This window comes from Hyperolius riggenbachi, chromosome 8 (genome assembly GCF_040937935.1).
Source record: "Hyperolius riggenbachi isolate aHypRig1 chromosome 8, aHypRig1.pri, whole genome shotgun sequence".
NCBI lineage: Eukaryota > Metazoa > Chordata > Amphibia > Anura > Hyperoliidae > Hyperolius > Hyperolius riggenbachi.
This window is the reverse complement of record NC_090653.1, coordinates 92614697-92640986: the sequence shown is the minus strand read 5'-3', so window position 1 is coordinate 92640986 and position 26290 is coordinate 92614697. Positions and strand designations below refer to the sequence as shown.

At 41.9% G+C, this 26290-nt stretch overlaps 1 protein-coding gene across 3 annotated transcripts in view; it reads left to right on the top strand.

Annotated features, from left to right (window-relative positions):
- The window catches only part of ZNF185 (zinc finger protein 185 with LIM domain), a 239807-nt gene extending 215294 nt beyond the window's left edge, over positions 1 to 24513 (top strand). For all 3 annotated transcript variants that reach the window (XM_068250904.1, XM_068250902.1, XM_068250901.1), the window contains 7 exons: positions 4199 to 4288; positions 6981 to 7085; positions 11173 to 11244; positions 12835 to 12915; positions 14758 to 14860; positions 19025 to 19147; positions 24080 to 24513. In XM_068250904.1, coding sequence (XP_068107005.1) covers positions 4199 to 4288; positions 6981 to 7085; positions 11173 to 11244; positions 12835 to 12915; positions 14758 to 14860; positions 19025 to 19123 — 550 coding nt within the window. In that variant the 3' untranslated portion in view covers positions 19124 to 19147; positions 24080 to 24513. The remainder of the gene's footprint in view (positions 1 to 4198; positions 4289 to 6980; positions 7086 to 11172; positions 11245 to 12834; positions 12916 to 14757; positions 14861 to 19024; positions 19148 to 24079) is intronic.
- Positions 24514 to 26290: the final 1777 nt, after the last annotated feature.

Here is a 26290-nt window from a genome sequence, read left to right as displayed (position 1 = left end):
AATAACCTCCCAACTTAACAGACTCTGCAGAGTCCCTGGGGAGCAACAGTTAAGATGGGGGAGGGACACCTTGGGGGCCCCTACAGGCTCTGGGGCCCTGGGGCAATTGCCCATTTTTTCCTATGGTAGCTCCGGCCCTGCACTGTAGGAACATCTGATTGCTGTGCAATTATAATTTGCGTTACAACTTGCGTAGGTAGCTTTGAGTAAAAGAACCGCCCATCTGGCAAATGCAGTTGCGGTTCCATTGATGGATTGCCATAGAGATTTCCATGGACACGTGGGCTGATCTTGGTGAGTATGGTGTGCAGTGACATTTGCAGATTCTCTGCTGAACTGTGGATAGAACCATAGATATCTAAAGTGCAGAGCAATGCTGAGCCAGGGAGGGAGGTACGCATGGCATTTGTTATTGTAGCCATAATATGTCATCTTCTCATTCGGATTCCTTGCTCTGGTATTGTGTAAAAAATGCTGTCAAATTCAGGAAACCCCACTTGGTGACCTGGATGCATAGTTTATTTAAAGAATAAATGAAATCATCTGGACGGAAATTTCACACAGTTAAGCGGCACCACAAGAAATTGTTTATCAGCTGAATGAGAAGTGACAGCGGTCTGACAGTTGCTAGCAGGAAAATGTGGTCACAGAGTGTCTGTTTCTCCACTGGTGGAACAGTAATAACAGGGCAGCAATGCATGTTACACCCAGGTTTCCACTCCTGCTAACAGAAGAAGGATTAATGCTGCAATGTCTTTGCCCATCTATTATAGAGCAGTTATTATGCAGGTATGAGATTAGCCAGTCAAAGAATATGGTTAAAGGGGCACTATGACGAAAAATTGCAAACATTTAAAATATGTGCAAACATAAAAAAATAAGAAGTACATTTTTTTCCCCAGAGTAAAATGAGCCATAAATTACTTTTCTCCTATATTGCTGTCACTTACAGTAGGTAGTAGAAATCTGACAGAAGTGACAGGTTTTGGACTAGTTCATCTCTTCGTAAAGGATTCTCAGCAAGGCTTTTATTCTTTATAAAGATATTCCCTAAAAAGGATTTAAAGAGGAGCCCCAGTGAAAATATTGTAATAAAAAAGTGCTTCATTTTTACAATAATTATGTATAAATGATTTAGTCAGTGTTTGCCCATTGTAAAATCTTTTAAATCCCTGATTTACATTCTGAAATTTATTACATGGTGACATTTTTACTGTTGGCAGGTGACGTAGCTGCTGCATGCTTTTTTGGCAGTTGGAAACAGCTGTAAACAGCTATTTCCCACAATGCAACAAGGTTCACAGATAGGGAACTGCCAGGAGTACCACGGTCCTCAGAGTTTCTTGTGGGAGGGGTTTCACCACAATATCAGTCATACAGCGCCCCCTGATGGCCTGTTTGTGAAAAGGAATAGATTTCTCTTGTAAAAGGGGGTATCAGCTACTGATTGGGATAATTCAATTCTTACTCGGAGTTTCTCTTTAAACAATGATGCTAGCCAGCTTCCCTGCTCGCTACACAGTTTTTTTAGGCAGTTGGACAGAGCAACTGCCATTCACTAAGTGCTTTGAAAAGAAATAAATCCCTGAAAATCTGCTATGGAGATGGATTAGAATCGCTTCTGTCAGATTTCTGTTACCTACTGACAGCAACATAGGAGAAAAGTAATTTATGGCTCATTTTACTCTGGAAAAAAAAATGTACTTCTTATTTGTATATGTTTGCACATATTTTAAATTTTACAATTTTTCGCGGTAGTGCCCCTTTAAGTATTTCCTAAGAAGATAATGAATTTTCTGAAATGCCTTACAAATATCTCTATAACACATGCACATTCCATATTACAGGAAGTATGTCATCACCACATCAGCAGATTTAAAAGTACCATTATACACTGGTCAGCACGGTCTCAATTGTTTGTTCATTTATACAGTTTTCCCTGTAGTCCAGTCCTGTTTATTGGTCTGTGGTTTTGTTTCTTATGCGGCAGTTAAGTGCTACATAAAGGTTAAAGAGAACATACCATTTGTATTTTTTTTAATAGGTTTAACTAATGATTTTCAATCAGATAAATATTAAATAAAGGATTTTTTTTGAGGGGGGGGGGGGGGGGGGGGAGTTTGATTGGAGTAGCAAGTGTTATATCTAGATAATATATTTGAGTGTAAGAACAGGGCTGTGGAGTCAGTACAAAAATCATCTGACTCCTCAGTTTATGAAAACTCCGGCTCCAGGTACCCAAAATCGCTCTGACTCCTTAGTCTAATACTTACCAGGGCTGTGGATTTGGTACAAAAATCATTCGACTCCTCAGTTTATTAAATCACCGACTCCGACTCCAGGTACCCAAAATTGCTCCGACTCTCCGACTCCAACTCTGACTCCACAGCCCTGTGTAAGAATCTGAGTGATGTTGACACAAATCTAAATTGTGATGCAGCGGTTTGTACACACTAAAAGTGGTCCAAGAAAGGGTAACCAATGAACTGGCAACAGGATTCAGGTCTTCTGGTGAACTTTCATTGAATCAGTAATGACAGGAGAAAAGACTGCATACATCACATAAAGGACGCCAGGAAAAAAAAGGGTGCGGGTATAGCTTAAATTGTAAAATATTGTCTATGACAATATCTTTTTTGTTTCTTCATCTTTATCTGAGATAGAATAATAAATATGTTTAAATAATGGTAATATTTACCATTGCAATAAGAATAGTAAAACATTGGTAAATATAAACATTGGTATATATAACCCTACTTTTACACAGAACATTCCCTCTACCGATGCCTAACCCTAAGCCACGCTGGTGGTGCCTAACACCAAGAAACCCCCCCCCCCCCCCCAGGTGATGCCTAACTCGAATACCCCCCTGGTGGTGCCTAGCTCTAAGACCCTCTGGTGATGCCTAACACTAAACCCTAAAACCCCTTTCTTCGCCGTAAATATCGTAACGTTAATACAAAAAGCAATACATTTCTAAGATAATATATTTCAAAATGATAATTTACACAATTATAATTCTCATAGCAAATTTCAAAATGATAAAAAAATAATAATAATAACTTAGAAAATGATAAATGTCAAAATGAATTTCAAAACGATATTTTTCAAAACACTAATTCACAAAACGAAAAATTTCAGTTGGACGGGCCTGGCACCCAAATTTCTTCTTTGACACCCAATAGCCGATATTTTGCATTAGTGCCTATGGGGCAGCCAAATAGCCCATTAGCCCCAGAAGCCCAAATTTCCTGATTCTGAAAAGACTGGCCTATGTGGTCCACTCCCACAGAAACACTACTGTAGTGTAAATTGCTAAAATCTTAAGAGCACCCAAAGTGTGCCCAAAGTTGAAGAGACACTGAAGCGAAAAAAAAATTGATTATATGATTTGTATGTGTAGTACAGCTAAGAAATAAAACATTAGGAGCAGAGACATAAGTCTAATATTGTTTCCAGTACAGGAAGAGTTAAGAAACTCCAGTTGCTATCTACGCTAAAGAGCCATTGAGCTCCACAACTTTCAAAGTAGCAGAGAGCTCTGTCTTCAGAAGTCCTCTATTAAATGTCATAAGAGACAGGGCTGGCGTCTTAGGGCTTGTTTCCACTGTTGCGACGCGATTCGCCGGCATTCCGACGCTTGTAAAAACGCATGCGGATGCGTTTCTGCATGCGTTTTTACCCGCGATTTCGCGTGCGATTTCGCATGGCAGGGTGCCATGCGAAATTAACCATGACACTGGCAGGGCAAAATAAAATTGAAAAAGGTGCGAAATCGCGGGTAAAAACGCATGTAACAAACGCATGCGTTTTTACTATTAAATACATTAGCGGCGATTCGCACGGATTCCCGACGCAGGCGAAATCGTTGCCTCTTTTGTGCGTTTTTTCTCCGCAACAAAAAACGCACAACGCCACCGCAGGAGTGGAAACAGCCCCATCCACTCACATTACATGTGCGAATCCGCATGCGTTGGACGCATGCGGATTCGCGATAGTGGGAACGAGCCCTTAGTCTTGAGTGTTAATGGACCCTGTTGCATGGATAGTTCCTACTTACACAGCTTTCCTCTTCACAACATTTTATTGATTTTTTTTTATTGCTTTCAGAATAAGAAATTTCATTTAAGATGGACATTATCAAGGATACAAAATAATTCTATGTCTATATTAATACTTATGTTTTATCTTTATCCAGATCCACGTCACATACTACAGTTACCACCACCCGTTCCACAGATCCTGTATATACAGAGTATCTAGGAGATCATGACAGCCACACAAGACGGTAACCACACAGAAAGCACATTAAACAAACAAGTCAAATCAAGAAAATGTTATTCCAATAATAGTGATCCACTTTAATTGTGTTTGAATAATCATTTTCTAATCTAATTAGCACCAATATATTCAATGAATATGTTTGTGTGTGTACCCTATAAGTATCCAAAGAAGGGCCGTACACCACTTTAACAGGAACTTTTTATTACTCCATCACCATGTACACAATTGATTGTAAAACCGACGATCGTTTCGTTGCCACACAGTTTCCCCTTTGTCAAGGCAGTTGACGAAGGGGACCCTGTCTGGCCCCGAGACAGTTGTCGGTTTTACAATCGATTGTGTGTATGTGGTGATGGAGCAATAAAAAGTTCCTGCTAAAGTGTTGTGCGGACCTTGTTTGGATACTTGTATGAACTTTGGCTACTTGGACCTGCACCCACCACCTCTGTTGGACGTTGCTGTGCGATCTTTGGGATTACTACCATGTGTACCTTTACATTTATTATATTTTATATAAATGTGACCTAAAACATCATCTGATTTTCAAACAAGTCCTAAAAATAGATGAAAGTTAAGCAAATGTAACAAAATTATTATATTTGGCCATACAGTGCATAAGGCCCCGTTCACAACTGAGCGGGAATCGCGCAAACCGCTAGCGGTCTTTAAAACCACTTAGCAGTTGTTATCCTATTGCAGTGTTCTCACTGCCGCGGTCCGATTAGCGCTAATCGCAAACGCGTTACAAGCAGCGGTTTGGATCTCGATTTTAACATGTATAGAACCGCTAATCGCAATCGCTCCCAAAACGCTACTTTGTCCAGTGATTTTTTCACGTTAATCTTGGAAAAATCACTCTTGCAAAACGCTAGCGGTTATCACTGACGTTTTGCGATTTTAGATGTGAACGGGGTCTAAATCTCTAGAGATTCTCAGACACTTCCAGCATGGGGATATCATAAGTGCGCATGTGATCCAGGAAAACTGGATTGGATTTTTCTTTTTTTTGCCTGATATTAAGTGATAAAAGGTTTCCTGAGTCACACTGGAACGCAGCAAGCGTTGCATAGTAATTTGTAGATTAGCAATCAGATTTATCTGAACAAGAAGTAATTAACTTTTATCAGAGATCCCAGCTACAATGACTATCAACTTAAAGGGACTTTGAGCATCACTGATGGGCATGCCTTTAAGACAGACGGCTTCCAACAAAGTCATGCACCCCTCTGGAGGAGCCTCTTGCAATGGCCATGTGTGTCACTTCCTCTTCCTGCTTCATTCAGTGATGCACTACTCTAACAGAGAAGATGGGGGTGATTCGGAAGTTATAACATAGCCAAGAATGCAGCCACAAATTTTAAATTGAAGTTGATCGAAAACTAATTGGTGTAGAGCGGTGATTCAAATAAAAGAGGAGAGCACAAGCTGCAGAATGGTATGCATCTTTAAGTACTTTGCAGTACTGGTTGGAGTCTTAAAGGCATGCCCATGAGAGGTGCTCGGAGTCCCTTTAAAGGACAACTGAAGTGAGAGGGATATGGAGGGTGTAATATTTATTTCCTTTTAAGCAATACCAGTTGCTTGGCTGTCCTGTTGGTCTATTTGCTGCAATAGTATTGCAATAACACCAGAAACAAGCATGCAGCTAATCACATTATTGTCATAATGTCAGAAACAGAAACATCTGATCTGCTGCATGCTTGTTCAGGGTCTATGGCTAAAAGTATTAGAGGCAGAGGATCAGCAGCCAGCCAGCCTGCGTTGTGTAAAAGAAAATAAATATAGCAGCCTCCATATCTCTCTCGCTTCAATTGTCCTTTAGGGTTGGTTCACATTCGGCACTTCCCTGCCACTTGCCCGGAATCGTGTTCGGGTCCATGATTGCGATTCGGCGGCTGAAATCTTGCGATTTGCCGCGATTTGGGCTTGTGTTTCCCGTTTAATAGAACGAGAATCACAGCGCAATTGCCCCCGAAGCGCTGCATGCAGCACATTTGCGATTGATCTAAATTGCAAATGCTGCAGTGTGAATGTTTCCATAGGAATGCATTGGCAGCAGCACTTTGCTGATCGCCGGTGATCAGCAAAGCGCTGAGAAAGCACTAAGTGTAAACCAGCGCTCAAGCTTTCTACAGGTAGAGCTGCCTGAGGCATCCTTGAGTTATGGCACCCTTCCTCTTTTCCCCAAATGGAATGACAACTGCTAGGATAGTGCAGGGATAATGAGGTAGTGGAGCGCTGTACCTACATACAGAGCAAAAAGCAATGTTGGCTGTATGTCCCCAGCTTGTAGCCAAGTGCTATAAAGTGTTGTATGAGTTTGTGTTATGAGTTGTTATTGGGAGTGGCTGAATTAGGGGATGTTGCAGCATACTGCCTGCTGTGCGCTCTGAATTATGATACAGTGAGGTCTATGCAGGACCAGAGTGATAATGCGACAACGGCTTTGGGATCCAAATAGGTAATTTACAGACATTTTGTTAAATTGACGCGCAGACTTTAAACTAGTGTAGAAAAGATTGTAGTTATAGCCTTCTCGACGTGCCCGAAGTCAGGCATTTATGTTTGCAAACTGATGATGAGTTATTCTTTGCAATATAAGTTTGCTCTCTGTGCCATAAGAATACTGTATATCATATGGTGATGATATCATTAATGCACTGACTGTTTTATTCTGAATTCTTTTTTGACCTCAGAACGGTTTCCAGCTCAAGAGAAAAGACCACAACCACCACAGTGGAGACACGATATGAGAACGGTTCTAATGGGGAGAGCAATCAGTATGATCCTAACTCATCCAGGTGAGGGACTATCTCAATGTAATATCACTGTAATATCACTGTATTATCACTGTATTACAGTAATCAACACTTAAAGAGTAGCTGTTAGGCATAAAATACTAAATGAATTGTCTACTGCAGGCTATTAAATTGATAGAGAGGATGCTAACTTACTTTTTTCCAAACAAGCTTTTCTCTCCCCATGCCCCAGGCTCTAACATGGTACGCAAAAGAGAAGTGCCATGGCATGCTGGATCAGCCTGATTGGCTGAAGCCTCTGTCACTCACTCCTCTCCTCTGTGATTGGTCGCCTTGGTCTTCCCTGGTGGTCTCAAGTCTTCTAGGGTGCAGGGAGGGGGGCCAGAGGCTGTCTCCTGTCACGGTCCTTGGCCCTTCTCCTCCAGTGTCATTTCCCCCTGTCTCTGTTCATCTGCCGCCGTCGAATTCCCCCTCCTCCCCGCGCTGCACATTGGGGAAGGATAAAGGCGGCGCACACAGACTCGCCAAATAATGGTTCCAAGCGCTGCAGTTCCCTTCTATTCTCTCTGCACTACTGCCGGCTATAGTGCAGAGAATAGATGGGAATGGCAGCGCTTGAATCCATTAGTAGGTGAGACTGTGCCTGCTGTATTTATTCCTTCCCGCTGTGCACATAAACAGTGCGGGGAGGAGGGGGGTGTGGGGGGAAGGAATCTAGACGGAGGACACAAGATGGCCCCTGCCAACAGCTCTTCATATTTACTATAGGAGATTAACGGAAAGCAAAACGTGGACACTACAATACATCTTTTATGTAATTAGAGCAAGCATTTATCTACTTCCATATGTGTTTTGTTTTGTTTTTTTGAGGGGGGGGGCATATTTTTGCTAATAGTTTCTCTTTAAAGAGGAGCTGTTAGGTATAAGGTCTCAGAGAAAATAAACACATATATCAGTAGCTAAAGATTGGCTGTACTTACATTACATATGCATTTCACTGTCCACGTTTGGATTTCACAGAATTTGTATATAGTATATGCAGAGATAGATGCTCCTGACAGCTCATGGCAGGCTCCATGTTTTTCTGTCAAATGTGTCGTCATGTCCTGCCTGCTTCCTGATCACAGATAAGCTCGTACTTGAACAACACAGTGTGCAGTGAATATTAATGAGCCATGTGGCTAGGAACAATAGCTGACTCCTGCAGTGTACTCTGCCCGGAGATTTATCAGTGCTACGCGCTGGACTGATTACAAGCTGCTGTAACGTCTCATTAGCAGCCGAGGGGAGGGCCCCAGAATGCTTTGCAGTATAGTATGCGGCTTGCGTCCTCTTGGGTTTTAACAGCCTTACTGATAAGCACACATCAAAGGTAACTGAGATTTTTATCTTCACTAATGGCTTTTGGGCTTCCTTCTAAACTGTTTAACACAGGAGAATAGAGGTTTAAATTAGCTTCTGCAGCCTGACAGTTACTCTTTAAAGCTAATGTTAATCTGAAAAAAAAATACTCACCTAAGGGTCCTGTAAAGCCTTCCCTCTCCTCTCACGGTCCCCGTGTTCCAGCGATGTCACCCCGATTTGAATCCCCCACTGCAGGAGGCTTCGAAAGTCTTCATGAGTGCTCTTGCATGCGCAGTATGGAGCCACCCGTCTTCAGGAGTACTCGGGCTCCCGCACACTTCCAAAACCTCCTGCATATATTTACAGAGGTGCAGCTTTCTGCACCAGAGGTAACACAGCAGGAAAGTAGGTGCGGCTTCATGGAAGGGAGCCTGGCTTCACACCAACTATGCCCCGCCCCATCTTGTTAATTAAATGGTACCCAACATTTCATCAGACCTCCAGAATGTAGATTTCATTATAGATAAACCTGGTATTGCATAAGGGGATGCAACTCTGAATAGGAACAGCAATGCTTTATTTCATGAAACTCCAACAAAATGTTCTCATCTGGAGAAGATGCTGTATGTATACATATACATTAAAGAGAAACCGAAGCGAAAAACAAAATTATGATATAATGAATTGTATGTGTAGTACGGATAATTACTAGAACATTAGTAACAAAGAAACTATTCTCATATTTTTATTTTCTGTTTTATAGGTTTTTTTTTATAACATTGCATCATTCTCTAATATTTGCAGTTTACACACTATTTAGCATTCTAAATGATTTTACAGAGCAGGCCTGTGAACATTTGACCTGCTCTCTGAAGGAAAAAAAAAACAATACAGTGCCAGACACCTTGCGATAATAAGTTTCAGAAGACAGAGCTCTCTGCGACTTTTAAAGTCGTGGAGCTCAATGGCTCTTTTGCATAGATAACAACTGGAGTTTCTTAACTCTTCCTTCACTGCAAACCATATTAGACTTATGTCTCTGCTCCTAATGTTTTATTTCTTAGCTGTACTACATATACCAATCATTATATCATTTTTTTTTTTTTTGCTTCAGAGTCTCTTTAAAGTGAACCCGAGGTGAAAATAAACTGATGAGATAAACAATTATATTTATCCTCCTACTCCTAAAAATGACTTTTTAAGACATCCCAGGATTTTATTTTATATTTAAACATTTAGAAAGTAGATTTAGGGCTTGATTCACAAAGCGGTGCTAACCTACTTAGCACGTCTAAAGTCTTTAGACGCGCTAACCAGGGTGCTAAGTAGGTTAGCACTGGATTTCTCAATCAGATCACGCGCTAACTTTGCGCGCGTAAAGTGTTACGCGCGCAAAGTTTTACGCGCGCTAAGTCCCATAGGCTTTAATGGGCACTTCGCGCGGTGCGCCCTGCGCTCTGTGCAGTACGCGCGTAAAGTTTTACGCGCATAAAGTTTTGCGCGCGTAAAGTTTTATGCGCGAAAAGCTTGTTTAGACGTGCTAAGGGGGTTTTCACAGGCGTGCTAACAGTTAGCACCGCTTTGTGAATCAAGCCCTTAATGTTTTGTTGTCTCTGCTCAGTTGCAGTCTATTAAGTGTCCCGAAAATACATGAACTATATTAACCCTTTCTCTCTCCATCTACTCTCAGAAATATGTAGAAAAAGTATTTTGCCACAAAAAACTTTTATGGTTGTAATTTGCTTATCAGTGATGCTTACTATATTCCTGACAAGGTTCTGACAAGACAGAAGCTGTCATTTCCAGCCTTAAAAAATAAATATTTCAGGCAGCAAAATAAAACAAGTAAAACACCCTGTTATTAATGTTTTGTACTGTACATACACATGTTTATCTCATCATGTCACATGTCACCTCGGGTACACTTTAAGCAGCGTCAGCATGGGGGGGCAGGGAGTGCAGCATCACAAGGCCGATTCCCAAGAAATGTCATGCTGAAATTGATCGGGAATCGGCCTGCGGTGTATGGGCAGGCAAAAGATCTCAGAGAGAGATCTGTCTCATGGTCGATCTGCCCATACAGTGTCTGATTTATGGGCACCGTTAACCAGCATCAGCCGATCCCTGTCGGTGCCAGAAAACCGAGACTCTACATTATTCTTTGAGAATAAAACAGTAAAAAAAATCATATGTTTTACAAACCTGATTAGGCATTCATTTTATATGTAAACTGAAAGCATAGAGGAATGTTTGAAAAGCACAATTTCTATACAATTACAAAGTACTCCTAGCAAATGTATATGTGGCGGAGGGTTCAAGAAATGGTTACCCACAATGAGGAGTAGTTGTTAAACATAAAAACAAAGGAAAAGTCTAGTACTGAACAATCTGAACGCAAAATGTTTTTGGAAGCTAACGTCCTCCATTTACTGCATCTGTTTTGAATGCAATTTTTGTAATCTGCCCATGTTTTGGGCTCTGCACATCTATGCAGCTGGTCAAACGGGTGCAGCCTGCATTTGGAAGCGCTGCCAATTTCTCCTGTAGTTCGTCAAAACAAAGCTGATCAGTTTGCTGGCAAATGGGTAATTATCCGGCAGCTAGAGGCGTTGATTGTTTGCATTTTATTTCCTTGCTGAGTAAATGGAGATTTTCTCAATAAAATAAATGTATTCTACCGTCACCACCTGCATTAGATACTTACTTTTTGGACCTTCCTGACACCTCATTGAAGTATGTTTATTGATAACAAACATTAACTGCTTAATGTATTTTAATTTGACAGCAATAAAGGACTCCTTTTTCTGAAGGAATATGTGAACACAAGAGAAAGCATGAAATCTCCGACCACTGCAGGGTAAGAAGAGTCTTCAATGGTCTGATATTTTTTGGCGGTCCATGGCATTGTTATTGTCACTAGCAGTCCATGCTATTGTCATTGTCACTGGTGGTCCATGGTATTGTTAACTGCGCCTGGGAGTGGCTCTGTGCCATTCTTTGGTAATGCATGCGTTGTCTGAAGAAGACATGCAGGCCAGGTTTGCTTGTTGAACACCAGGGAGGTTTAACCAAACCTGTGGCATTGTTAGGAGATAAATTCCCATGTCCTCCTCCCGATCCAGTGCTGGGACCCTCAGAAGTTTGCGTCTGTGCTCCTGTACTGTGCAGGCATGAGGCGCCTGCGCAATGTAGCTGAGCTCCGTCAATGGGTTTCAAGGGGTCCCAGAGATGGAACAGTGAGGAGAAATGAGATGATGGAAGCCTCTGGATTATCCAAAGGCTTCCCTCTACTTAGGTAAGTACCCATTTTCACAACAGGTACACTTTAAAGCCTTTTTACAGGTTTGTGCACAGAGGCGCCAACAAGGATAAAAATGTTTAAAAAACATTTCAAAGGGGGAAATTTGGTGGACTTACCTCCCTCGTAGAAAAACAGACTGTGAGACGTTACTATCATTCCCAGTAATGTTTATTAGGTACTCCAAAAGTGCAATGCGTTTTGCAGGTCTCAATCCTGCTTCATCAGGCAATAAATTGGAGAATGCTAGGGGAGAGAGAACAGAGTGTCAGGGGACACATCGCTCAGGACCCACATAAAAGCAAAGTGCTCTATACGGCAATATTGTTCTAAGAGAACGTCCCTAAATTATATAAATGTGTACAAAATACCCACAAAATAATGTTCTCAAGCCTTGGTACATCTGTGAACACTTGTGAGTTTGTGGATACATATGAACCATTGTTGAAGCATTTATGTACACTTAGAACAATATTGCCGTATAGAGTACTTTGCATTTGTGTGGGTCCTGAGCAATGTGTCCTCTGGCACTCTGTTCTCTCTCCCCTAGCATTCCATTGATATTTTTGCATAAATCCACAATTGAATTAAATACTACACTATATTGGGTTCTCGGTTCTGTTCTTCGTTTTAAACTTTAAAGCCTTGTATACCTGCTAGATAACCCTCGGCCGTGTATACAGCTGCCAAGTCATGTTTCGTGATCCGCCTTGTTGGATCGCTAAATGACAAGTACCTAGCTAGCCCCAGTGCTGCCCCGTCATTTCTCCTCCCTCTCCATTGAGCTGTTCATGCTGGACAAGCTCAGCAACGTGTATATAACATGCTTATTCCCAGAACTGTTGCCCTAAGGAATTACAAGCAATCATAAGATTTATAGTGTATGAGGATGTGCAAAGGGCTTTAAAGTGAAGTTGTAATTGAAGGACCCCATTTGAGTTAATTTCACTAGATGCAGTATTCTGGCCATTTGAACACTTAGGTCTGAATTCACACTGAAGTGGCATTAAAAACCAAGAAGCTGAGAATAAAGGACACACTTTTAGATGTTCAGGTGGAAGACTGGCCTTTATACTGAACCTCACTCGCCTCAGATGTAGCTATTGTCCATTGCTTTTTGACCCATTTTGTTTTCTCATTCCTCTACAGAAGCTTCCCAGAATTCTCCAACAACTCGGAAATGTTACACAGCACCAATGCCAGCTATATGTACAGCAGTCCACCACAGAGGTAACATTACTGAAATTGTCTTTTCATTGTAACGGATGTGATGCGATGTAATGACAGTTCTCTCAACTTACCTTACTTTACTGCTTTTAACGTATATAGATAGTTTGGAACGAACCCCACTATAACCCCTAAACAATTGATTCAAGAATGGTTCACTCCTGTACCACAGCCAACATAAAAACTAAGAGCAGGTCTGCAACATGCCAGCTGTCCACAGCTTCTATTAAACATCTGGGCCCATATGCAATTACATTTTTCTCCTGTGTTTTCTCCTAGGAGATAATTTTTTATCTTCAATTTAAATTAACTTTTTAGCACTTTGTTATGGAAAAAGTACCAAAAAGTAGGTGAAGAAGTACTGTTAAAATTATTTTAAGTATTTGTTTGCTTGCTGGGGTTATAAAAGACATTTTATTTACAAGTTGTGAAAATATCACCTGGGAGAAAACTGAGGTGAAAACGTGACTTGCATATGGCCTCTGGAGTGATAAATAAAAGCAGAAGACCGCTTCAGATTTTCAATTTCATAATGTATTAAACCACGTGAAACTCTATTTAAGACTAGGGCTCTTGATCATTGTTTGATTAAAATACCAATCTAAGCTCAATTCGGGCAGCCTATTATTATTTTTTTTTTTTATTTGAGCATGGTTGGGTGTGTGCTTGATGACTGTATAGATTTGTACGGTATCAAACAAAACAATGCTATTGGTGGCATTATTCCAGTCAATACTCAATCAATGTTCTGCTAAAATTTGATAAACTATCTAGAGCACAGGTGTCAAACACAAAGCCAGCGGGCTGAATGTGGCCCTTGCCATTTTACGTGGCCCTCCAGAGCTTCACATGTGCATCATTGTAAGCAGTAAAAGAATGACAATACACTGCCTTCCTGACCAGAGGAGCACACCGGTGACAGTTGGGGTACAACAACAACCCATGGGACCCCTCAGCAAAATTAACATGGGGCCCCCTCTTGGGATCCAAACCCCTTGTGTGGCTGGTAAATCCCCACCCCCACCCCCACAGCAGAAGACTTTGGGGGAAGTAAATGCTAGCATCTCGCCTTGGCCCACATTTCATCTTGAAGATTTTCTGCCAAAGCAGCACTGGGGCAGGTAAATATTAAACTGCTCCACTGCTCTGCAGAAGGGGCAGGAGCAGGGCCCCATGATCGCTATAGTTACGTCACTTAGACTCTTCAGTACAATTTAAATCTTAATAAACAGTTTGGTCTGTGACTTAGACTAGGTTTTAGATTTTGGCCCCTTACATGATTGAGTTGGACACCCCTGATCCAGAGGTGTAAGCAGGTGATCCAGATAAACAATCGATATCCAGGAAATATTGATCATGTGACTGAGCTAATACAAATTTAATGGAGTATGGAAACTACACCTTGGTACATTTATGAAACAATCTGGTATATTTATTAAAGCATGTTAAAATTTATTTATGCCGGTAGCACACGCACATTACAGGACATTACCAAAGTTATTTGGTTTGCTTTGCTCACGCTATACACTCAAGGTATACATTGCATGTATAATGCATGTTATGTTATGCAAATAGTAATGCACATTATACAAGTAACTCACGCGCTGTGTGTATGACACAAGTTACGCACACTACATAACTTGCACTATGTAATTTGTGTAACATCCGGTAAAATTGACTTATACTACCTGCGCATGTACAATTTATCATATTTAAGTGCATTGTTGTAATAAGGTAGGAAAAATGTTTGCTGTGTATATCGTTTATATAGCCATTATTTCCATATAGATCATATGGCTTTACCTGTATTTTTAAATTCCATTTATGTATCTGTTTGCCTTCTAGATCTGGTGAGGGCTCTTGTACTTATTGTGGTCGTGAAATCAAAGACTGCGCTAAGATCATTTTAGATCACCTGAACATCTATTGCCATGAATATTGCTTCAAGGTAAGCACAATGCTCGTGAACATTGTACTGACCCTAAACAACACAGCTATCGTTGTTTTACATTCATATTGGGAATAAAGTTTAGAGTCAATTAAAGACATTTTTCAGTAGAAAAATACATATATTTACATAGATCTGTACATCAGTTCTGAAAGAGGGACAAATGAGGAAGAAAGAGGGACAGAGGGACTGGGCACTGAAAGAGGGACTGTCCCTCCGGAGAAAAGGGACAGTTGGGAGCTATGCATAGGAACAGTGTTGTAAGTTCATGAAAGCAGAAGCAAGAGTAGCCGAGGTACAAAAATAACAACTGCAAATTATTATTATTATTTATATAGCGCCAACATCTTCTGCAGCACTGTACAGAGTATATAGTCTAGTCACTAACTGTCCCTCAGAGGGCTCACAATCTAATCCTTAACATAGTCTTATGTCTATGCAGGGCCAGATTTGTACTTTCCAGTGCCCTAGGCCTGCTGTCATCTACCGCCGCCTCCCCCCCCCCCCCCCCCCCCGCCACCACCACCACTACCAAAAAACATTCTGACCAACACTGACTATCGATCATTGGTTTGAATGGGCTCATTTCAGTTGTGCTGCTCTGCCTCCCATTCAGCCAAGAATCAGAGGATGCTCTGTCTGCTCAATTCCTGCAATTTGTGCTCCTGCCCGAAAGTGCACAGCCAGCCAATAGTGTTCTGGGAATGCATACTTGAGAAATGACGCTGATATATGTACTTGTCAAGAATGCATAACACTATACTGCCGTTGGTTGCTGTGCACATCTGGGCAGGAGCAGAAAACTTGCGCAAGTCGCAAGTGGCCAGAGCATGCGCTGCTTCTTTGTCCTCTGTGCGACTGGCTGCAGTCATAGCCACATACAGGTGACAGGGAGCGTGAGTGGCCAGAGCATGCGCTGCTTCTTTGTCCTCTGTGAGACTGGCTGCAGTCAGAGCCACAAACAGGTGACAGGGAGCGTGAGTGGCCAGAGCATGCGCTGCTTCTTTGTCCTCTGTGAGACTGGCTGCAGTCAGAGCCACAAACAGGTGACAGGGAGCGTGAGTGGCCAGAGCATGCACTGCTTCTTTGTCCTCTGTGCGACTGGCTGCAGTCATAGCCACAAACAGGTGACAGGACAGCTCAATGGAGAGAAACAGAGAACAGGTAAATAGCAAACATCCTGTCAATACCCACTTTGGATGTTTGGTTGTAATTAGAGCGGACCTGAACTCAGAACTTCCTCTCTGCTTCAAAAGATACACAATAACATAATAACCTTTAAAAAAACATTTCTTTGTTACAGCTGATACAAATCCTGCAATCAATCGGCAGTGTCTACTTCCTGCTTTCATGGAAGCAGACATATTGTTAACATCCTGTGCTTTCAAATTAGCTTAGATGTTGTGGCAATCAGGGGACAGAGGAGCGATCAAATTACAACGTCAGATTAGACACAGATGAGGGGGAATTACACAGGCTCTCTAAAAAAATACAAGGTAGATTTTTCTATGTTTTCCTTTTGTCCTGTGCAAGAGTTCAGCTCCACTTTAAAGCATCTGAATGATATTTATTTATATTTGAAAAATCTATGTATCTCTTTTGAATGTTGAAAGTACATATGGTGGTTTGCTCTAACATATTGACAGTATACAGGAACAAATTCTTAAGAAGGCTTATTCACAGAAAGATTACTTTTTTTCTTTTAAGCCAATAAATGGTATCATCCTCATTCAAAACTCTCTGCTTTCACTGTGGCTAAAATGGTACAATGCTTTACTGCTACAGGAAAGGAGAAGGATGCCAAACTATACAGACTAGCATAGAGGTAGTAACAGCTCAGGTGACAGTGACAGTTTAGCAATGAAAGTAAAGCAAACAGCATTTTTATTCCTCTCATAGATGGTAGGAACAGAAAATGAGTCAGGAAAGAGTTAACTGAGACCACTGCTGGCTAGGAAGAAAAAAACCCCTAAAGCCATAAATTTAAGTAGACTAGAGATAAGAAAGTGTAATTAACAGCTGCTGGGGTCAGTGTCAAAACTGTAAAGGAGAAAGTGAAGAAATTAGCAGGGTTCACTGATGTCTTTGAATGCCTGCATTAAAACTCAGTGGAACTTAGTTCTATCTGCTTTGTAATGTAAATCCCTGGTATTTCTCACATCAACTTGTATGATCATGATAAGAGGAATTGATCATCAGATGAGGTGACAGCAGATGTTGATTGAGAGAGAGACTTGCTGGAATTGGGGAACTCTGGAATTCAGCTATTAGTGCAGAGCAGGGCGCTGGCTGGCTGCGCTGCGGGACCAGAAGAGGTGATTAATTTTGACATATGACCTCTTCTCTCTCCAAGTCATGCCGCCCTTCTTATCTTATCTGATTTTATCGCCCTAGGCCGTGGCCTTTGTGGCCTTTCCAGAAATCCGGCCCTGTGTCTATGTATGTATTGTAGTCTAGGACCAATTTAGGGGGTAGCCAATTAACTTATCTGTATGTTTTTGGGATGTGGGAGGAAACTGGGGTTCCTGGTGGAAACCCACGCAGACTCAGGGAGAACATACAAACTCCTTGCAGATGTTGACCTGGCTGGGATTCAAACCAGGGACCCAGCTTTGCAAGGCGAGAGCGCTAACCACTACACCAACATGCTGCCAACCTCTAGAGATAAAAATCAGTTACACTGGAGACACATTATACAATACCTTGTCAATACAATAGCTTTATACAAAGACAGACAGACTTTAGCTAGCCATATACGGGGACATTATGGGATGACATGCCAAGCTCATTAATCCCTATCCAAATGGCATTCGATTAGGTAATTGATTCCTATCATACATGGCAAACTAAATTTTGAAAGATTTCAAAGCAATGCCACAAATCGATAAAAAGTCTAAACTTGTATTGCCAGATTTGAGGTTACCCTACTTCAAGTATTTTTATCGACTTGTATCAATTTTTCTGATCAATTCAATAACTGATTGAAACCCTATTGCTGCCAACAAGCCCAGCCAATCTCCTGTCTGTCAAGTTCAGATAGTTTAACATTTTTTAACACGCAAATAATTGAAATCTATATCCTGTTTGGAGCCTCTTTTCCCTGCCGAGGTGTATATTTCATACATACATACTATCCTAGGAAAAAAAACACATACTGTATATAATATAAGTAGATACGGTAAATACTTGTTCTGCTTATATAACAAATGCATTGTACTGTCCACGTTTTGATTTCAGTGAATTTTATCTACTAAATAAAGAGATAACTGTTCCAGACATTTTCCATCTTAACTGCCTCTTACTAAAGCCAATCCTGATGTAATTTCCTGAACCTTGTTCTTTAATAAAATTGCCCCTCACTAAGTAATGATGTCTTGTGCTATATTCATTGTGGAATCCATTGTACATGTAGACTTGATGGAACTGTAAAGCTGGCCATACACTGGCCCGATTTGCGCCCGTTTCGACAGCAGATTCGATCACTGGGATCGAATCTGCTGCCAATCGTTCACGCTACACGCCGAATTTCGATCCATTTCGTCCGATCCCGTCGATCGTGCCAGGCGGAAAATAACCGTCGATCGCCCGCGGGTAAAGAGCGCATCGCTAGCGGCGTTCGAGTGCCCGACGACCGACGCAATAGAGCCCCCATACATTACCTGCTCCGCCGGCGCGACTGCAGTCTCCCGGTCACCGCTGCTCTGTCTGCGCTCTGGTCTCCAGGTCCGGCATGCCTCACTTCTTCTAGCCCGGCAGGAAGTTTAAACAGTAGAGCGCCCTCTACTGTTTAAACTTCCTGCCGGGCTAGAAGAAGTGAGGCATGCCGGACCTGGAGACCAGAGCGCAGACAGAGCAGCGGTGACCGGGAGACTGCAGTCGCGCCGGCGGAGCAGGTAATGTATGCGGGCGGGCGGGGGCAGCAGCAGCACCACCACAACAGATTGTGAACGGTTTCAGGCTGAAATCGGTTCACAATCTGTTTGCTGTAAAGGCAGTCATACGATCCCTCTCTGATCAGATTCTATCAGAGAGGGATCTATCTGTTGGTCGAATCTGATGGCAAATCGACCAGTGTATGGCCACCTTAATTCTCTTCTAGATGTGTCACCGTCCAATGTTATCTTATACCTACAATCTTATGCCACTGTTTGTTTTTCCTTGTAGTGTGGAATTTGCAACAAGCCAATGGGAGATTTGCTTGACAGTCTCTACATCCACCGAAATGTGGTTCACTGTGAGAACTGCTACGAGAAGCTTTTTTAACTGGATACTTGGAAGTTGCCAAAGGTATTGTTCAGAATACATTACATACAGTATTTAAATTCTATAACGAAGACTCCCTACTGTGTAGTGTTGCCAACGCAAAATTAGTTAATGTATCTTCAGCCATTTGTGATGCAATGCCTTTGATTTTGCACTCTATGCAACTCCAGAAGCCACCTTTCATACCTGCTCGGTCTCTGCAGCTAAAGGGTACTGTCACGGCAGAATCGTGAGATTCACAATACAATCAGCTTTAAGTGATCAACAGATCCGAGATTGTATTGTGTAGGGTCAGGACACTTGGGGTTTTTCTACTGGCATGAAAGATGGATTGGGGAACCTGGTTCATCGAGAGGCGTCACTGTGAGGTTCCCTGATCCATCGCCAGTTGAGTATTTAGCTTAAAGGAGTTCTGTAAGCGATAAAAAAAAAAAAAAAAAAAAAAAAAAAAAGAGTTTAACCTGCCTAGCGGTATGGACGAGCCTGACTCGTCCTGCTAAAACTTGCTGTTATCGTAAGGACGAGTAATGCTCGTCCATGCTGGCAGGGAGATTTATAGATGCTCTGCGCTGCCAGCTCTGCTTTTTTTTTTGTTTCTGTGAGCTTCCCTAGGACTGATGGATGCCTGTCAGCACGCTGTGGGTAGTGATCTGAGCTTCCCACAGTGTGCCAACCTGCATCCATCAGTCCCAAGGAATTGGCAGGGCAGAGCAGAGAGGCGAGCCGGCGGCATTCATCCATCCCTCCTGATCTACCGGCACAGCATTCCTGATCCCCCCTCTTTCCCTCCATTGATCATTCATCTGTCCCTCCCTACCTATCCCTCCTCCCTCCTGATCCCCCGGCGGCGTTGTGAGTAGAGCACGGGGAGTTTTACTCCCATGCCTCTCTCCATCAATGATCGCATATTTTCCTCCGCGTGCAGCACTGGGCTACTGTTCACAGTACCGGGGACGCAACTTGATGACGTAATCAGCCGCCTCCCCGGTACTGTAAACAGTAGCCTGGAGCTGGACAGCAGTGGAGAATATGCGATCATCGCTGAAGAGATCCTCGGTGAGTAAAACGCCCCGTGCTCTACTCACAGCGCCACCGGGGGTTCAGGAGGGAGGGATGATCGGTGGAGGGAGGGGGGGATCAGGAATTTCACAGGCCCGTCGCTAATAACAGGGGAAGGGGGAAAGAGAGCCCCAATAGCTGCCTAACTATACTGGGGGACACTTATTCCTGGTTAACTTATACTGTAGCACCTATAGCTGCCATCTATACTGGGGACACTTATTACTGGCTAACTTATACTGTAACACCTTTAGCTGCCTAACTATACTCGGGACACTTATTCCTGGTGAACTTATACTGTAACACCTATAGCTGCCTAACTATATTCAGAGTTGGGACACTTATTCCTGGCTAACTTATACTGTAACACCTATAACTGCCTAACTATACTAGGGACACTTATTCCCGGCGAATTTATAGTGTTGCACCTATAGCTGTTAACTATAATGGGGACACTTATTCCTGGCTAACCCATACTGTTGCACCTATAGCTGGCTAACTATACTGTAGCACCTATACCTGGGTAACCTATACTGTGGCACCTACACCTGGGTAACCTATACTGTGGCACCTATACCTGGATAACCTATACTGTGGCACCTATACCTGGATAACCTATACTGGGGTAACTATGCCTGGCTAACCTATACTCACCAATGGCGTGCTGATCCCTCATTGCGTACCTCTTATAGCTTTCCCAGTGTCTTCTTCCATGTCCCTCTGCGTGTTTGCTTCTCCCTCATCGATTACATGTTCCCCGTTGATTGGTGTTAATGAGGCCAGGGCCATGTAGCGTCATCAACATCTACCTGCAAACCAATTTATTTTTAATTGAATTCAATACAATAACCTATATTGAATTCAATATTAAAAAATAAATTGATTACAAAGAAAACATGCTTGAAAATTATTTGAATCTAATTGAACCACTTTTTGCACAGAAAACCTGGGGAAATTGAACGCTAAGGAGGTTAACTTACCTGGGGCTTGTACCAGTCCCACGCAGATGTCCCGCGCCTGCGCCGGGACACAACAATCCTCCAGTCCCCCCTTGCAGTATGTCTTCAACTGTCATTGCGTTAGTCCTCCTCAGGTTTTGCCTACCTACCCCACATGATACGCCACCATACCTGCCTTCTACCATGATGTCATCACTTTCAGTGTCCCCTGAAGCAGTACCGACACTACATGCTTTTATGAGCTATAAAGTTATTAAATGTACGCATGAATAGTACTAACCAATTAAGCCTTGGACTCACAAAGTATGGATACACAATGTTATGCTTTTTGTAGGAGATTATAGTCTATTAAAACTTAACTTTTAATAATATTCTAAAAACAGGTACTGCTTGTACTGCTTGTAATGATCAATGACCAGGAAGGAGAGTGGGATTTGTAGATACAACAACCTATAGCAACCAATAGGTCCACAGAATAAGTAGGGTGTTTTCCCCTTTGCTCCCCCTTCTATGAATGCATGTCTACAAACACCTCACCAACCGCCACCTAACCCAACACCTCACCAACCGCCACCTAACCCAACATGTTTCACCTCCATATACTCTGGGGGCTTCGTCAGGGGAACATACAGTGCAGTAGTGCTAATAGTGCATAAACGACAAATTAAAAACATTCATAATGTCTCAGCAACATAGCATAACCTCAGGGCTATATGTACAAGTCAGTGGCTTAGTTGCTAAAGGCTGTTGTATTTACAAATCCCACTGTCCTTCCTAGTCATTGATCATCACATGCAGTACAAGCAGCACCTGTTTTAGATCATTATAAAAAGTTAAGTTTTAATAGAATATCATCTACAAAAAGCATAACATTGTGTATCTTTGAACTTTGTTATTGTGTTTAACCCACCAAATATGGACAGAAGTTGCTGTGTGCAGCATTATGGTTCAAAAAAGAAAAGAAACAGTGATTTGTATGTTTCTTTAATCTAGAAAAAACAATCAGCAAGTTGTCAGTAAAAGCCAGTAGGGCCAAATAATTGCTCCATCTGTCTCCTGGCATCTTAAAATGGGGTTTAATGAATCTCCGTAAACTGCAATTCAGATGACTTGCATCTACAGAAGTAGCTGAAAGGTCTGGGGATATCCATGTGTCATTTCACTGTAGACAGAGACCTGGTGCTTCTGTGGGAACATCTACTCTAGAAAATGTGTAAAGCAGCAGATTATAGGAAGTCATGCATAGAAATTGTTAACTGGCTGAAGATTCCTGTGCAAGCAGATGCAGTGGAGCCTGACTAAACAGCCTGCATAATTCATGGCAAGCCGCAGCTAAAAGTACGGGACACGATACAGCAAAAAATAAATAAAGAAATATATATATATATATATATATATATATATATATATATATATACTGTACATATATTATACACAGCTGTTTGCTTTTATCCGAAACATAGGGTATTTTTCCAGTGTAATTTAACTTGCATCTCTCAGGTTAACCTCTCCTTTTCCCCACAACACTTGTCACGTTACTGCAGAATGCTGGCAACTGTTTGTTCAGCAGCTTTAGCCCCACCCTCCTCAATTCCTCTAACCCAGTAGTTGGGGAGAGTAATGCTACTCCAACAAAGCGATTAAAAAAATCTTATAAAAAGATATTAAATTCTTAAATAAAGTAAGCCATTGATTGGCAACAAACTTTCAGAGTCCTTTCTTCCAGTTCCTGTTTAACATTTGCTATTAGTCGTTTCTAGGGCCGGTGCTACAATAAAGGCAAATGAGGCAATTGCTATATACCGTATATACTGGCGTATAAGGCGACTGGGCGTATAAGACGACCCCCCAACTTTTCCTCTTACAATATACAGTTTGGGGTATACTCGCCGTATAAGACTACCCCTGTCTGTGAGCGAGCATGCCGAGTGCCAGGCAGAGTTGTAAATACCATACTTATGGTGCAGTCCCCTGGTTAATAGATCGCATTCTCCGCCTAATTGCTCCTTGCGAGCAGCCGCTCGCACGGGTGCAGTGCCTCTTCCGGGGTCACCTGACTGGTGATGCGTGCGCTCCACTGATGATGCTCATGGAAGAGCCCGGCAATCTCTTCTATGAGCGTCATCAGTGGAGCGCACGCATCACCAGTCAGGTGACCCCGGAAGAGGCACTGCACCCGTGCGAGCGGCTGCTCGCAAGGAGCAATTAGGCGGAGAATGCGATCTATTAACCAGGGGACTGCACCATAAGTACGGTATTTACAACTCTGCCTGGCACCCGGCACCCTCCTGACTGACATCCGGCGTATAAGACGACCCCCGACTTTTCAGAAGATTTTTAGGGGTTAAAAAGTCGTCTTATACGCCAGTATATACGGTAACTGAAAATAAAAAAAGGAGATTCTTTCTTTGCTGCTAATTATCTGTACTATTTCATTGTATCATATCAAAATTCATTTTTTTTCAGTTCAGTGTCACTTTAATGCGTTTTTTGCATTAAAAAATGGACATCCTGCAGGATCATTCTGCCCATTTTCTCATTTTTTTTCTATCAAGCACATTCGTTGCTGTGAAAAAAATGTGTGTGTTTTTCTGCATACGAACCTACATGATGTGAGGAAAACTGTCAAATGGCAAGTGTTTCCCCTGCCTAAATAGGGCTTATTTTTAGAGTAGGGCTTATATTTCTTATTTTCAGTTTAACAGGGTATATGCAATGAAAATAACATGCACGGTATAACGTGTAGAGCGCGTGTTGCATTATGCTGGAGTTGTAGTGCGAGCTGTACACATTTATTTTTTCATGCTAGATAAAGCAATTCACATTAAAGCATTTGATTCTAGTGTGGATGAGCCCTCCTGAGTTTATATGGAATTTAATTTATGTTGGTTACTCTTTTTTGTTCTGATTATTTTTTTTTCTTTCTTTTTCATTTTAGGCCTTGTCAAAGAGCATGACGGAAACGCTGAATCTTCAGTACACTACCAGAGGCTTTTTCCTGGTTAAAAATAACCAAGTTTTCGCAAATTAAGAGTATTTTACTAATCATGTCTACTTCGGAATAATATGCAAGAGACATGCTATTTACTCAGAAGAGCTGCATCTTCTCAATGTGATTGATGTCTGCACTACTCATAGCGAGATGTTCATTTATGGATGTCATTGACTTTCCCTGACTGTTATGTATTCCGTCACTGAACAGAGTAATACTAAGTCCCATGAAGTGATTGCCTGGACTCTGTTTAGTGAGAACTATTACGTATAATGGGTGACTGTTGTGTATTGGAAATGCATTTACAATACTTTTTTTTCCTATTAATCATGTCCTGTTCCTCTTAACTTACATTAAAAAATAAAATCAAATTACAAAAATGGCTTTTTATCATTTTTCAATGTTGATACTTTCAAAATGTGCACTGTATTGGCTTAAAGCGGAATTAAACCCAGCATTTCTTCTTTGCTCAAAAAGATTATTTACAGCATATTATCTACTACCACCATTTTTTTTTTACTAGAACAGCATTCAAAGGGTTAACACAGGACTTACAAGTTCCCTGCCAGGAGAAAGCTTGAAGCATCAGAACTAGAGATAATGTTATCTTGTTTACTTAATTGTATCAAGTGAGGAATGTGACACATTATCTGACTGTGCAGACTCTGCTGAACACAAACAGACATAAAGGCCTAGTGCACACCGGAGCGTTTCCGCTGCGGTTTGCGATCTGCTTGCGGGTGCGGATCTGCTAGGGTAATGCATTTCAATGGGGTGGTGCACACCAGAGCGGGTGGCGTTTTGCAGAAACGCATACTCCCGGGCTGCAGCAGATTTTGGATTGCGGATGCGTTTCTGCCTCAATGTTAAGTATAGGAAAAACGCAAACCGCTCTGAAAAACGGCACTTCAGAGCGGTTTGCCAGGCGTTTTTTGTTACAGTAGCTGTTCAGTAACAGCTTTACTGTAACAATACATGAAATCTACTACACCAAAACCGCTACACAAAACCGCAAAACGCTAGCTGAAACGCTGCAGAAAAAGAAGAAAAAGCGTTTCAAAATCTGCTAGCATTTTGCGGATCTGCTAGCGGTTTTTGGTGTGCACCAGGCCATAGGCCATAGGCCTGGTGCACACCAAAAACCGCTAGCAGATCCGCAAAATGCTAGCAGATTTTGAAACGCTTTTTCTTATTTTTCTGCAGCGTTTCAGCTAGCGTTTTGCGGTTTTGTGTAGCGTTTTTGGTGTAGTAGATTTCATGTATTGTTACAGTAAAGCTGTTACTGAACAGCTACTGTAACAAAAAACGCCTGGCAAACCGCTCTGAAGTGCCGTTTTTCAGAGCGGTTTGCGTTTTTCCTATACTTAACATTGAGGCAGAAACGCATCCGCAATCCAAAATCTGCTGCAGCCCGGGAGTATGCGTTTCTGCAAAACGCCACCCGCTCTGGTGTGCACCACCCCATTGAAATGCATTACCCTAGCAGATCCGCACCCGCAAGCAGATCGCAAACCGCAGCGGAAACGCTCCGGTGTGCACTAGGCCTAAGAAAGTATTTCTGCTTAAAGCGGGATTGTCACCACTAAAATTAAATTTCAACAGCAACTGGTCTGAGTGTATTAAGTGATAAAGATGATAATCCTGCATTCAAAACTTGCAAAACTTGTTCTGCTGTTATGGTTTGGAGTTATCACATACTTTAGGAGCACTGGCCCTTTAGTAGTCAGTGCCAAACAGTTGAATGCTGGGGGTTATTTTTATCTATAATATATTCCTACTCTTCCATTTATTTTCCTGCCTAGCATAACTGAAACATGATCCTCTGCTCACTTGTGTTTACAAGCAAGGCTAAGGTGACTCAGCGATTGGAGGAGAAAAGAAAAAAAAGACAGTGCAGTTCCTAGTATACACCTCAGTGGAAGTGTCTGAAGACTCTGGGAGGAGGGCAGCTAATGAATACACATTAAGCAAGAGAAGGCAGGGGGGGGGGGCCGGAGTCAGGGAGGATATGATGTCAGTGTAAGCTTAGCAAGATAGCCACTGCCTAGAATAGGATTTTATGCTTTTCCTTTATAAAATTCACAGGAATCATTATGTGGATAGCACAATACATCTGTTATGTAAGTAGAACTAGTATTTATCTACTTATATATGTAT